A 15000-nucleotide genomic window follows, 5' to 3' on the forward strand; every position below is an offset into this window, starting at 1 on the left:
GCCACATTCTGAATGAATTCATTATAGACAATAACCTGGACTTTCTGTATCTGACAGAAACATGGCAAAAGCCCCTGGACTATTTTTCTTTAAATCAAATCACCCCAGCAGGATTCACATACATTGACAAACCTCGCCCACAAGGGCGGGGTGGTGGTATAGGTGCTATTATCAGAAAGGAAATAAAAGCTACCATAATCCCCATCCCTGATGCTTCTTCATTTGAACACCTGATCTTTAAACTCTCTGGTCCCACTCCCCTGGTCACAGCCATCATCTACCGTCCCCCGAAGCCAAACCCCTCCTTTCTCTCCAACCTCTCTGACATTCTCACTCAGCTTTCTGCCATATCCCCATCTGTTCTCCTCTTAGGTGATTTTAACATTCATGTTGACGCCCCGACCTGCAAATATGCCTCTGAATTTAAGGAAACCCTTCACTGCTGCAACTTCTCTCAACACATCAACTTCCCAACACACAGCCGTGGTCACCTCCTGGACTTGGTCTACTCCACTGGTCTCACCATCCATCATCTGTCCAGCCTCAATCTCCACGTCTCTGATCACCTGGCCATCATCATGGACATCAACATCCCCATCCCCGCCCCAAAAGCAAAAACGCACAATAACCTACAGAAACCTCAAATCCATCTCACCTTCAGCAATCAATGCCTCCATTACCTGCAAGATGTCTGTCTCCCCCTTCCACTTTCTGAAAACCCATCTGAACTTGTGGAATATTATAACAGCACCCTCTCCTTCTGTCTCAATGAACTGGCTCCCACAAAAACTAAAAATGTCTCTTTCATACACTCCGCCCCCTGGTATACTCCCGAACTCCGCCAAATGAAATCAAGGAAACGTCAACTTGAACGCCAACACAAGAAAACCACACTAACAGTCCATCTTCAAATCTACAAAGACTATCTCCAGCAGTACAGTAATGCACTCAAAGCAGCCCGGTCTAATTACTACTCAGAACTCATTCAGTCTGGCTCCAGCAACCCCAAGTGTCTCTTCTCCACCATCAGCAAACTTCTCAAACCTTGTGACAACGCCACCTCGTCCTTCACCACCGAACAGTGCAACTCCTTCCTTTCGTTTTTCCAAACCAAAATCAGCAACATTTACACAGGGGTAGACATTAGGGGTAAAATGCCACTGGCCCTCCGGGCCGGTGGAATTGTATTATCACTGGCCCCACCATTGTAACCACTGGCCAGGAGCATTCGTCCAAAAAAAATCGACTTATAATGAAGAAAATGAACATATTTGTTGCAATAGTAATTTATGCACTAACTACATTACTACTTGTACTACAACATTTGAATCATCAGTTCTTCCTCATTTCCTCAATTGTTCATATTTGGTTTATTAAAATAATGATATTGTGGTCATTGTTAAAAAATGTCAGCTATTATTATGAGTATTATTATTTGTATAATGCGCTTTCTGCCTTCCTGTCATTAGGAGTTAGAAATGTAATGGCTATGTAATAGATTATATTAGAACCTTCATTATCCTAAACTGCTGGGACATTTCCCTAAAGCCAATACCTTTTATATTTTCTACTCTTCACTTACTTGTCAGCATAGGTCGGCATTGATGTATTGAGCCGACAGAAGACATTGTTTATATTGGCATCATATTGAGAGGTGCAGTGACGCGTCCTAAAACCAGGAAGTATAAGCTGCTGGTTTCCTCGACAAAAAGCAATGGGATTTCTCCAAAGGGTTTTGGAAAATAGCTGGAAATAAGGTCTGTGGAAAACAAACCTGTTTGATAAATGCACGTTTTGTTCAGTCGGATAATCTCCACATGTCTACCCTACTTTTATAATCATAAATGTAATCGATAGATTATAAAAGGGTTTTAGGACGCGTCACTGCACTAGAAGCCAACTCCATCGATCAAGCTGGCTGAAACGTTCTCTCCCTCTTCTTCTCATACTCCCTGTCACTCTCCTTTAACTCCTCCGGTGACTTTCTTTTATTTGAAGATTATTTTTTGCCCGGCGCTTGGCCGGTTACCGCTGGTATTAAAAACATTAATGGCGAATGGTTAGGTGGCGCGATAGTCTGTAGTGAAGGAGCGCGCTCACGGGAGCCTGCTCGCGCTCCGCTCCGCAGCAAACAGCTGTTTGCTTTTCACCCTACAACGACAACCGACTCACAAAACGCTATGTTGTAGCGTGAATAAACGAAACAATTTAACTAAATTGCAAGTCAAAATACCAGTACCACAGGACAATTCTTTTTTTTTTAAAACAATATTTTTTGTGGCCCGAGCGGGCAAGTGGAAAGTACGTTATGCTGGCCCGGGGTGTCTAAATAGTGCTTCCGGGCCAGCGGGCCAATTATAATGTCGAGCCCTGTTTACAGCAATCTGACACCCTCATCAGCACCCCCCACCTCCTCTCCTGGCTCCCCCCCCTTCACCTCACAGCCCCTGTCCCACTTCTCCCCTGTGACCCCCATGCAACTGTCCCACTTCATGACTGGAATTAACTCCACCTGCACACTTGACCCAATGCCCTCCAAATTTGTTAAAGAGAGCCTCCCTGCCATCTCCCAGCTAATCGCCACCATCATTAACTCCTCCCTCAGATCTGGATCAGTTCCCCCCTCTCTCAAACTTGCTGCTGTCACACCCATTCTCAAAAGACTCTCCTGCTGATGTTCAGGTGTACCCTCCCTCTCGTCACTTCCCCAAGATGGCAGCACGTCTCGTTCTGTGTCCGTATGTCTGAATGATTGAGTGATTACATCTAAATTGTTTGGCGGACACTTTCAATTTTTCAACTGCTACATCTCAAATCCTAATCGTAAATGTAGTAGTGTGACTTACCGGCGTAAATACCGGCTACTTGGACTATTGGAGCCTGTTCATATCGGCAACCGGACAACACATCGTTGATCTTGATGGGTCCAATTCTTTTTCTCATCCTAAAGGGAAGTTCCTGGCTTTTTTAACTGGGCACTGATCTGTATCTGACTGTGTTACGATCTCTACACATCCAGTTTTTTAACTTTTAAACCAGCGATGCATCGGGTCGGGCTTCCTATTTACATGTGAAGTCACGTCACGCATCGTCCCCAGCTGATCGGGTGGTTGAAAGATCCCGGAACGGATTTATATGGGATTGAGCCTGATTTTGTTCTGTACTAACTTGTCCTGTGGCGTGGAGCTCAAGAGTCTGCTGTTTTGGGCGGGTTCTCCACGTTTCGCGGGATTTTAATTATGTCACTGCTTTTGGCTGTCCTATCCCTTTTAATTTGGAGCAGCACTGGGGTAAGTCCCCTCGGGACCGGAATATCCCGTCCATTTCTCCCAACCCCGGTTTTACCAGGCCGGGGAACGTGCTCCTCTTGCAGTCCGCTGGGTACGATGTTGAGCCCCCTCTCCCTCTCTCCCGCATCTGTCAAGTGCGGATCTGTGGACTTGGCCCGTCTGATTAGCCTTATGGCTCTACAAGACAACTTTATTATTTCTTCAAGCTATGTTCATGATTTTGTGTTAGGTTTAAACACTAAGAAAGAGCCGTCAAAAAGTCCACCTAGGCCTGTCTATAGGTGTCTAATTGTACTCTTATTGCTGATTTCAGGAAATGTGCAACCTAACCCTGGACCAGAATATTGTGTTAATTTTAACACCCCTGCAGATTTTAAATCAAGGTCTGGTCTTGGTCTCATCCATTTGAATGTGCACAGTTTGATTGCTAAAATGGATATGATTCGTATTTGGGCACATTCAACCGATGCTGATATAATTGTGATATCTGAAACTTGGCTGACCAAATCAATTTCAAGCAAGGATATTTGCATTGATGGCTATAATGTGTATAGGACTGATCGACCTAAAAAGGGTGGAGGTGTTGCAGTCTATGTTAAATCGAAGTTTCATGTAACAATTATTCTCTCTAAATCACTGACAAAACAATTTGAACTTTTGGCTCTTGACTTGGAAGTATCAAAAGCGCTCCATATTACTGTTGTTGGTTGCTACAGACCACCTTCAGCTGTCAGCGAAGCTTTACCATCTTTAATGCAGCTTTTGTCCAGTCTTAACTATACTGAAATTGTCATTGTGGGTGACCTTAACTGGAACTGGCTGCTACCAGCATCTGATGATGTTAAAACATACTGCAATTCCTTAAATCTCTTTCAGATTGTTGGCAGTCCCACTAGACCCAATCTGAAATCTCCTGAAAAATCCTCCTTAATTGATCTAATCCTTACAAATGCTTCTCATAAATACACCCCTGCTTCTGTATTTGCAAATGACATCAGTGACCACTGTGTCATTGCCACGGTACGGAATATAAAAGTCCCTAAGACAAAACCCCGTATCATCATAAAGCGTGATATGAAACATTTTGTAGAGCAGGGTTTTTTCCACGACCTGTTTCTATTTGATTGGGACAAAATCAATCTCATTGCAGATGTTGAAACTGCCTGGACATTATTTTATGATGGTTTTATTAAAATAGTTGATAGGCATGCCCCCTTAAGAGAATACAGAGTAAAAGGCAGAGACAATGCATGGTTCACATCAGATCTTTCTGATTTACTACACGAGCGCAATGTGGCATGGTCAAAAGCCAGGAGTACAGGTCTTGAGTCACATTGGCTGCTCTTCAGGCAGCTGCGAAATGCATTTACCGTTAAAATCAGAAATGCCAAAGCGGATCATCTCCTAACTGAAACTTCAGATAACCTAAATAATCCCCTTAAATTCTGGAAAACTATTAAATCATTAACTGGAAACAAAAATGTTATAGAGCTTCCTGATTGCATTGTGAAGGAGGACTCTGTTCAAATCTCTGATAAGGCAGAAATGCTTGGTTGTTTTAATGAGCATTTTATTGCTTCTGGTTCTCTGTTTACCTCGCAGAACATAGCTCAAGGAGCCACTGATCGCTCTGACGGTGGTATCTGGGAGGGTGAACCGTTTAATTTTATTCCAGTAACAGTTTCAGAGGTGCATAAAGCCCTGAAATGTTTGGAACCAAGAAAATCAGCAGGTCCTGACAACCTGGAGCCGTACTTTTTAAAGTTAGCAGCTGATTTTATAGCTTTGCCCTTGGCTTATCTTTTTAATCTGTCCTTGGAGACAAACGAAATTCCCCTTATTTGGAAATCTGCTTTTGTTCTCCCACTGTTAAAAGGGGGTGACCCCACTCACCTAAACAACTACAGACCCATCTCCAAATTATGTGTTTTAAATAAAGTAATGGAATCACTGGTCAATTTCCAATTGAAAGAGTTTTTATCAATAAATAATATTTTATCTGAGTTTCAATCTGGTTTTAGGAAAAATCACAGCACTACAACAGCTGCCTTAAAAGTAGTAAATGATCTTATTTACTTCTTAGACAATAGAGAGCATTGCGCAGCACTTTTTATTGACTTGTCAAAGGCTTTTGACACAGTGGATCATGCCTTACTGTTGCAAAGACTTGTTAGTATCGGTCTTTCAGGTAAGGCTGTCTGTTGGTTCAAGAATTATCTTTCATGCAGATCACAGTGTGTGCGGGCAGAAGGCTTAACTTCAACATCTCTTCCGGTATCCAAGGGTGTGCCACAGGGATCTGTTTTAGGACCATTGTTATTTATTATTTACATTAACAGTCTTAATAACAATGTTTTGAATGCAAATTTGCATTTTTATGCTGATGATACAGTTATTTATTGTTCTGCGTCCACCCCGAAGCAGGCTCTTTGTCAGCTCCAGAATGCTTTTAACATTGTACAATCCAACATGTGTGATTTGAAACTTGTTTTAAATGCTGCCAAGACAAACCTAATGGTGTTCTCGAAAGCAAAAGCCAAGGTCTTGAACCTTCCTCCTATCACCACCTTGCAGGGGACGGAGGTTGAATCTGTGTTGCAGTATAAGTATCTTGGAATTATAATTGACAATTCGCTCTCTTTTAAACCACACATTGTGGAACTCTTGAAAAAATTAAGAATAAAATTAGTTTTTTTCTTTAGAAACAAGTCTTGTTTTTCCTATGAGGCCAAAAAGAGACTAGTGTCTGCAACCTTTCTGTCTGTGCTGGATTATGGAGATGTGGTTTATATGAATGCATCTTCTCAGTGCCTTCACTCGCTGGACACCGTCTACCACGGTGCACTGAGATTCATCACAAACCTCAGATCCTTGACGCACCACTGCAATCTATACACTCGTGTTGGATGGTCTTCCCTGACCACGCGTAGACTGAAACATTGGCACATCCTTATAAATAAGGCTATTCTTGGTGCTCTTCCCCCTTATCTAAGTACAGGACTGTCTCAGAAAATTAGAATATTGTGATAAAGTTCTTTATTTTCTGTAATGCAATTAAAAAAACAAAAATGTCATACATTCTGGATTCATTACAAATCAACTGAAATATTGCAAGCCTTTTATTATTTTAATATTGCTGATTATGGCATACAGCTTAAGAAAACTCAAAAATCCTATCTCAAAAAATTAGAATAGTTCCTCAGACCAAGTAAAAAAAAAAGATTTATAACAGCAAAACACAATCAAACATTTGAAAATGTCCATTAATGCACTCAGTACTTGGTTGGGAATCCTTTTGCACGGATTACTGCATCAATGCGGCGTGGCATGGAGGCAATCAGCCTGTGGCATTGCTGAGGTGTTATGGATGCCCAGGATGCTTCAATAGCGGCCTTTAGCTCATTAGCATTGTTGGGTCTGGTGTCTTTCAGCTTCTTCTTCACAATACCCCACATATTCTCTATGGGGTTCAGGTCAGGGGAATTTGCAGGCCAATCGAGGACAGTAATGCCATGGTCAGTACACCAGTTACTGGTGGTTTTGGCACTGTGGGCAGGTGCCAGATCATGCTGGAAAATGAATTCCTCATCTCCATAGAGCTTTTCAGCAGACGGAAGCATGTAGTGCTCTAAAATCTCTTGGTACACAGCTGCATTTACTCTGGGCTTGATGAAACACAGTGGACCAACACCAGCAGCTGACATGGCTCCCCAAACCATCGCTGACTGTGGGAACTTCACACTGGATTTCAAGCAACTTGGATTTTGCTCCTCTCCAGCCTTTCTCCAGACTCTGGCGCCTTGACTTCCAAATGAAATACAAAACTTGCTTTCGTCTGAAAAGAGGACTTTGGACCACTGTGCAACTGTCCAGTGCTTCTTTTCCTTAGCCCAAGTCAGACGCCTCTTCCGTTGTCTTGAGTTCAGAAGTGGCTTGACCATGGGAATACGGCTATTGTAGCCCATTTCCCGGACACGTCTGTGAACAGTGACTTTTGATACCTGGACTCCAGCTTCAGTCCACTGTCTTTGAAGCTCCCCCAAATTCTGGAAGCGACTCTTCTTCACAATGCTGTTAAGGCTGCGGTCATCTCTCTTGGTTGTGCAGCGTTTCCTGCCACATTTCCCCCTTCCAACAGACTTTTTGTGGATGTGCTTTGAAACTGCACTCTGTGAACAGCTTGCTCTTTGAGAAATTTCTTTTTGTGTCTTACCCTCCTGATGGAGGGTGTCAATGACGGTCCTCTGGACAGCAGTCAGATCAGCAGTCTTCCCCATACTTGTGATTTAGTTTACTGAACCAAGCTGAGTGTTTTTCAAGGCTCAGGAAACCCTTGCAGGTGTTTCGAGTTAATTAGACGATTCAAGTGATTCGTTGAACACCCTACTAGTATACTTTTTCATGATATTCTAATATTTAGAGATAGGATATTTGAGTTTTCTTAAGCTGTATGCCATAATCAGCAATATTAAAATAATAAAAGGCTTGCAATATTTCAGTTGATTTGTAATGAATCCAGAATGTATGACATTTTTGTTTTTTTAATTGCATTACAGAAAATAAAGAACTTTATCACAATATTCTAATTTTCTGAGACAGTCCTGTATGTACATAAATAAAAAATGCACTGGATCCTATCGGCTTCGCTCAGAGAACTTTTTCCTTTTAACTGTACCAAAGGTCCGTACTGAACTTGGGAAAAGGGCGTTCAGTTACGCTGCCCCTCAAGTTTGGAACCTGCTTCAAACTGAGCTGAAACTCAGAGAGCTGGTCTCATTAGAAACACTCAAAGCAACTTTAACTGACCTCGAAGCAGGCCGCTGTGTCTGTAAATGCTTTGGCTAAACTTGGTGTATGACTGTGCTGTGATTGTGCATTTTGTAATTGTTTGTAACTGTAAAACTGTCTGAAACTGTGCTGTTACCATTCTTGGGCCAGGACTCTCTTGAAAAAGAGATTTTTAATCTCAATGAGACCTATCCTGGTTAAATAAAGGTTAAATAAATAAAAAATAAAAGACCTGGACTCACACCTGACATCATATCCAACTTCCGGCCCATCTCAAATCTCCCCTTTCTGTCAAAAATACTTGAACGTGTCATTGCCTCACAAATAAAATCCCACCTCAGCTCCAATGACCTTTTTGAGCCATTTCAATCCCGTTTCCGATCAAAACACAGCACAGAAACAGCTCTTCTGAAAATCACAAACGACCTCCTCCTCTCCTCTGACTCCGGCAACCTGAACATCCTCATCCTCCTCGACCTCACTGCAGCATTCGAAACCATCAACCACACCATCCTGCTGTCCCTCCTCGAATCATCACTCAACATCACTGACACTGCACTCTCCTGGCTGAAATCCTACCTCACCGACAGACATCAGTTTATCAACATCAACAACTGCACCTTCTTCACTGCTCCTCTGTCCCAAGGCGTCCCCCAGGGTTCGGTGCTTGGCCTCCTCCTCTTCATCCTTTACATGCTCCCCCTTGGCAAAATAATTTGTCGCCACAACCTTCAATTTCACTGCTACGACGATGACATCCAACTTTATATCTCAACAAAAACCATCACCCCCACAACACACTCCACTCTCACCAACTGTCTCTCAGAAATAAAAGCATGGATGCAAACAAACTATCTCCAAATGAACAGTGCCAAATCAGACATCATCATCATCGGCCCCCCATCCCGTATCAAAGACATCCAGAATTTCAACTTCACCATTGACAGCCACACTCTATCTCCCCCCCTCACATCCGCAACCTTGGATTCATTTTCGACAGTCAGCTCAAATTCAACCACCACATAAATCACATCACCAGGACTGCCTTTTTCCACCTCAAAAACATTGCCCGTCTCCGCCCATCACTCTACTCCTCTGCTGCTGAAACCCTGATTCATGCATTCATCACATCACGACTCGACTACTGCAATAGCATCCTCTATGGCATACCATCCAACCTCCTCAATAAACTCCAACATATCCAGAACTCTGCTGCCCGCCTCCTCACCCACACCCGCTCCCGAGACCACATCACTCCCATCCTCCACTGGCTCCCCGTCCGTCAAAGAATCCACTTCAAAGTCCTCCTCATTACTTAGAAAGCCCTCAACAACCAGGCCCCCCCTCCCCCCCCACCTCACAGACCTGCTGCACCACCACATCCCTTCCCGCTGCCTCCGCTCATCAGAAGCCAACCTCCTATCCATCTCCACCTGCACCAATCACCGGACCTGGGGGGACAGAGCCTTCTCCGTCGCTGCCCCCTCCCTCTGGAACTCACTCCCACAACCCATCAGAGACTGCACCGACCTCACCACCTTCAAAAAACTCACAAAAACTCACCTCTTCTATCTGGCTTTTCATGTGTGATTGTTTTTGTATTATTTGACTTTAACTTTAACTATATATTTATTTGTTGTTCCTTTCTTCTCTTTTCTTTTCTCTTCACTATTATCTGTAAAGCGTCTTTGAGCACCTGTAAAAGCCTTAACAAATTAAATCTATTATTATTATTATTATTATTCGGGGTACAGCCCTACTATATAAATATTATACTTTATGAAATGTGTGTTTCAGTGTGGAGCCAATATACCTTCTGGTCCTCTTCATTTTGCAGTGTAGCCAGCAAGCCTTTCAACATGCGACTTCTCTCTTCTTTAGCATGTACCAGAGGGAGGAAGCTTTGAAGCATGAAGCTGACCAGCTGATAGTCTAAACCAGGACCATTGTGAGGTTTGGACTCTTTTGCTGGACATGACTGCTCTGTTGAAATCACTACCTGAAAACAAGAAATTGGGGTGAATAAGCGTTGAACCACCTAGATTCCACACTACACTTTCGAACTCAGAATACATACTGTACACAGACCTGCTCCAGCATACAGTGCATGATAAGAGGCACAGAGCAAACTTCAGGCGGAACCAGGTTGAGAAAGCTGTTATAGCAACGCATGTCCACATCTGTAGAGAGAGGAGGCTGTTCGGTCTCTGTTCACAAAGCAGAGCGGACACAAAGATACAAAAGTTAGTCTTCACTAATTCAAAGTGCAAACACATACCAAACAGCCTGGTTAAATAGTACACCCTTCACTCGGACACGTCAGTGTTTAAGTCAGTTAAAGTGATGTCGCAGCCTCTCATTCATCCCGCCATGCCTAAAACAATGTGTTGCATTGGCCGGGAATCGAACCCGGGCCTCCCGCGTGGCAGGCGAGAATTCTACCACTGAACCACCAATGCATGAAAAGTTTCAAAATAAAAGCCCAAAAAATTGAAACAAAGAAGATGGCTTCAGATCTGACAATAAAGCTGTTGGGAAAATACTGAGTATGCTCTTCCAATATTAGAGTAGCACATGATAAAAAAAGGTCCTACGTAGCTGTGTGTGTGTAACAGGGGGTGTTTCTCAATCTCGAGTAAAGCTGCTCCAGAGCCACTATTTCAAGCATACTACGTCATCGAGTGCCGCCGAAGTACTGTTCCAATGTCCAGCATACTTGGAATTCTATCGAGCCCGGCGTATTTTGTTTGGAGACATTTCTAGGCTGTACATGTGTTGACTCCACGGTCTTAAAATCCCCACAATGCTTTGCGCACGGACCAATTTCCCCAAATCTGTGGCGGAAAATGTAAGGCGGGGCTTCTCATGCGATGCACAACTGCACACTTGCTAGCCTGTTCCACTCTTTATTTTCCGAGTGCCAGGAAGTATTCTTGCCTCGCTTCTGAAGCAAGATGCTCGGAAGACATGTGCTACCAAGCAAGCGTACTCGAGATTGAGAAACACCCTCGATGTGTGATTACCTAGAAGAGCATCAGGACACACTGGGTGTTTCTCAATGTCGAGGACGCTTACTTGGTAGGACAAGTCTTCCGAGTCACTTCCTTCAGAAGCTAGGCAAGAATCCTTCCTGGCATTTGGAAAACGAAGAGTGGAACAGGCAAGCAAGTGTGCGTCATATGAGAGGCCCCGCCTTACATTTTCCGCCACAGATTTTGGGAAATTGGTCCGTGCGCAAAGCATTGTGGGGATTTTAAGACCGCGGAGGATACACATGTGCAGCCTCGAAATGTCTCGCTACGAAGGACGCCGGGCTCGGTAGAATTCCAAGGAGCCTGGACATTGGAACAGTCCTTTGGCGGGACTTGATGACGTAGCATCCTTGAAATAGTGGCACTGGAGCAGCTTTCCTTGACATTGAGAAACACCCACTGTTTTAGGAATATGATAGCTATGTGACAACAATTAACATGATGATTCAGACTTTATGGAGATAGACATATGACTCATGTTTATTGCCTACGCAGGCCTTAGCTAATCTGAACTAAAACATTGAAAACTGCTTTGAACCGGTATTCTGCATCTTGTGACTGAATAACACCCTCTCTTGTATACAAGCATGTGAAGGAAACTGTTCGAAGAACTAGTTTTACCATGCAGCTCTGTATGTGATGACTACATCCATTCTTGCAAGGATAATAAATACATGTATCCTGATAATGAAGACCAAGCCGAGTGATATTTTTCTAACAAAAGTCTTGGGTAGTTTTATGAAATAAAAGAAAGAGAAGACCATTCCACTCTTAAATGCACCAAACAGCCTGGTTAAGTAGTACACCCTTCACTCGGACACGTCAGTGTTTAAGTCAGTTAAAGTGATGTCGCAGCCTCTCATTCATCCCGCCATGCCTAAAACAATGTGTTGCATTGGCCGGGAATCGAACCCGGGCCTCCCGCGTGGCAGGCGAGAATTCTACCACTGAACCACCAATGCATGAAAAGTTTCAAAATAAAAGCCCAAAAAATTGAAACAAAGAAGATGGCTTCAGATCTGACAATAAAGCTGTTGGGAAAATACTGAGTATGCTCTTCCAATATTAGAGTAGCACATGATAAAAAAAGGTCCTACGTAGCTGTGTGTGTAACAGGGGGTGTTTCTCAATCTCGAGTAAAGCTGCTCCAGAGCCACTATTTCAAGCATACTACGTCATCGAGTGCCGCCGAAGTACTGTTCCAATGTCCAGCATACTTGGAATTCTACCGAGCCCGGCGTACTTTGTTTGGAGACATTTCTAGGCTGTACATGTGTTGACTCCACGGTCTTAAAATCCCCACAATGCTTGGCGCACGGACCAATTTCCCCAAATCTGTGGCGGAAAATGTAAGGCGGTAGGGGTTTCACAACTACCAATATTTACTAGTCGACACATTTTTCAAAATAGTAGTCGACTAGTCGACACGTCATAATAAAGACACACAAAGAGAGGTGTACAACTGTATTTTATATTGGAACTCATACAGTAACATTAAACACTGCATTTTAATTTGTGTTACATGGCTGAGTAAATAACAAACAGTAACTGGACTCACCAAAATCGACAGCAAAAAACTCTTGTTTACATAAATGCCACGTAAATCCAGTGCGCAACACTTTATTCGCTGTCCTCCACGATAACGTCCACCTTTCCATATTTTTGGTTTGGTTTGAACACCAACGCATCGACATGTGAGGGAAGGAGGCTTGACCGCTTTCGGGTGACAGTGTTGCCTGCCAGGGAAAAAACCCTCTCACTCGGGGGTCTTGTGGCTGGAATAGCCAGGTAGCTCCTCGAACGCGGGGGAAGCGGTGCACGTTTTCTGCCCACCACTCCAGTGGATTATCCATTGTGGGGATATGCGGTGTCCGCTGGCAGTAATCCCGTAGCTCATCATCCGCATCACTGTTGACCCGTGTTTTCTTGCTGTTCGTTTGCCTCTGTTCAGTGCTGACGCCGGTCCGTTGCTCACTGGTGCTAGCATTACTGCTAGTGCTAGCTGTCGGCAGCGGGTGTCTCATCTTCAGATGGTTGCGCATAGCAGATGCATTTGTATTGTACTTCAGTACAGCTGTACACAACTGACACTTCAATGTGGAGTTGGTTACATCTTCGTTGAAGTACTGCCATATATAAGAATGTCGGACGTGTTTTGGAGCATTTTGCAGCACCTCGTTTACCTCCATTTTTTTCACGACTAGTCGACTAGGGCCTACAGCGCCGACTAGTGGTAAAGGTAGTCGACTAGTCGATTAGTTGGTGAAACCCCTATAAGGCGGGGCTTCTCATGCGATGCACAACTGCACACTTGCTAGCCTGTTCCACTCTTTATTTTCCGAGTGCCAGGAAGTATTCTTGCCTCGCTTCTGAAGCAAGATGCTCGGAAGACATGTGCTACCAAGCAAGCGTACTCGAGATTGAGAAACACCCTCGATGTGTGATTACCTAGAAGAGCATCAGGACACACTGGGTGTTTCTCAATGTCGAGGACGCTTACTTGGTAGGACAAGTCTTCCGAGTCACTTCCTTCAGAAACTAGGCAAGAATCCTTCCTGGCATTCGGAAAACGAAGAGTGGAACAGGCAAGCAAGTGTGCCTCATATGAGAGGCCCCGCCTTACATTTTTCGCCACAGATTTGGGGAAATTGGTCCGTGCGCAAAGACATTGGAACAGTCCTTTGGCGGGACTTGATGACGTAGCATCCTTGAAGTAGTGGCTCTGGAGCAGCTTTCCTTGACATTGAGAAACACCCACTGTTTTAGGAATATGATAGCTATGTGACAACAATTAACATGATGATTCAGACTTTATGGAGATAGACATATGGCTCATGTTTATTGCCTACGCAGGCCTTAGCTAATCTGAACTAAAACATTGAAAACTGCTTTGAACCGGTATTCTGCATCTTGTGACTGAATAACACCCTCTCTTGTATACAAGCATGTGAAGGAAACTGTTCGAAGAACTAGTTTGACCATGCAGCTCTGTATGTGATGACTACTTCCATTCTTGCAAGGATAATAAATACATGTATCCTGATAATGAAGACCAAGCCGAGTGATATTTTTCTAACAAAAGTCTTGGGTAGTTTTATGAAATAAAAGAAAGAGAAGACCATTCCACTCTTAAATGCACCAAACAGCCTGGTTAAGTAGTGCACCCTTCACTCGGACACGTCAGTGTTTAAGTCAGTTAAAGTGATGTCACAGCCTCTCATTCATCCCGCCATGCCTAAAACAATGTGTTGCATTGGCCGGGAATCGAACCCGGGCCTCCCGCGTGGCAGGCGAGAATTCTACCACTGAACCACCAATGCATGAAAAGTTTCAAAATAAAAGCCCAAAAAATTGAAACAAAGAAGATGGCTTGAGATCTGATAATAAAGCTGTTGGGAAAATACTGAGTACGCTCTTCCAATATTAGGCCCCGGCCACACGAGGACGATAACGGTAAACCGCATACGCAATCGCAAAAAAATGTTCCATCCACACGCAATAGACACCGGAAAGTTTATGTCCACACGAGACAGCTCCGTTTAGCTCCAACCGCTGGAGAAGCTGCAGTACATATGCTGAGCCTGTACGTGGCGCTGTAACTTCCTCCACAAAAGCAGCGAAAAAGCATGGTTGTCATGGGTGCCCGTGGGGGCCGAGGGAACCAGGCAGAGTTTTTCGCCAGTCAACGTGTATTAAAGTTTAAATCTTCCGGACAAAATTATAAAAGTGCCGGTCAAAGGGCTTCTTTGTTATTTATTGAGATTTAAAAGAAATGAATAACGACTCTATATAATAATAAAATACATGGAGCCTCTCTTTTTCCTCCCTCTCTTCTGACAGCGTCAGTGTCTGTCTCATGCAGCAGCTGATCCAGTAATGAGTGACCCGGC

General features: G+C 43.8%; 1 protein-coding gene across 5 annotated transcripts in view; it reads right to left on the bottom strand.

Annotated features, from left to right (window-relative positions):
* spag17 (sperm associated antigen 17) overlaps positions 1-15000 on the bottom strand; it is a 115395-nt gene that overhangs the window by 63766 nt on the left and 36629 nt on the right. For all 5 annotated transcript variants that reach the window (XM_079667703.1, XM_079667701.1, XM_079667702.1 and 2 more), the window contains 2 exons: positions 10167-10285; positions 9892-10077 (listed from right to left, as the gene is read on the bottom strand). In XM_079667703.1, coding sequence (XP_079523829.1) covers positions 9892-10077; positions 10167-10285 — 305 coding nt within the window. The remainder of the gene's footprint in view (positions 1-9891; positions 10078-10166; positions 10286-15000) is intronic.

The sequence above is a fragment of the Notothenia rossii genome (genome assembly GCF_949606895.1).
Source record: "Notothenia rossii genome assembly, chromosome: 3".
Taxonomy (NCBI): Eukaryota; Metazoa; Chordata; class Actinopteri; order Perciformes; family Nototheniidae; genus Notothenia; species Notothenia rossii.